The following is a 300-nucleotide window of genomic DNA, read 5'->3' on the forward strand; positions in this document are numbered from 1 at the left end:
TACATACTAGTCATATGAGTGACATCGAAAGTACCCAAACCGCTGATATTAATAACCTTCAAAGTACACAAACCGCTGATATTAATAACCTTCAAAGTACACAAACCGCTGATATTAATAACCTTCAAAGTCCACAAACCGCTGATATTAATAACCTTCAAAGTACACAAACTAGTCATAGGAGTAACACCCATGGGCAAGAAATCAGTGATATTGTTGACGATGAAATTACACATCCTAGTAATATTGGAAAAGAAAAAATTACTCATAATGATGAAATTTCAATCACTAGTGAAAGAA

The 300-nt window shown here is 33.3% G+C and overlaps 1 protein-coding gene across 1 annotated transcript; it reads left to right on the plus strand.

The window, feature by feature from the left end:
- Positions 1-300, plus strand: PRSY57_0020100J (reticulocyte binding protein 2b; the record flags this gene model as incomplete). Its single annotated transcript, XM_020114279.1, has 1 exon — positions 1-300. A coding segment is annotated over one exon (300 nt), but the record flags the coding sequence as incomplete, so codon positions are not given.

The sequence above is a fragment of the Plasmodium reichenowi genome, assembly GCF_001601855.1.
Source record: "Plasmodium reichenowi strain SY57 chromosome Unknown, whole genome shotgun sequence".
NCBI classification, from domain to species: domain Eukaryota; phylum Apicomplexa; class Aconoidasida; order Haemosporida; family Plasmodiidae; genus Plasmodium; species Plasmodium reichenowi.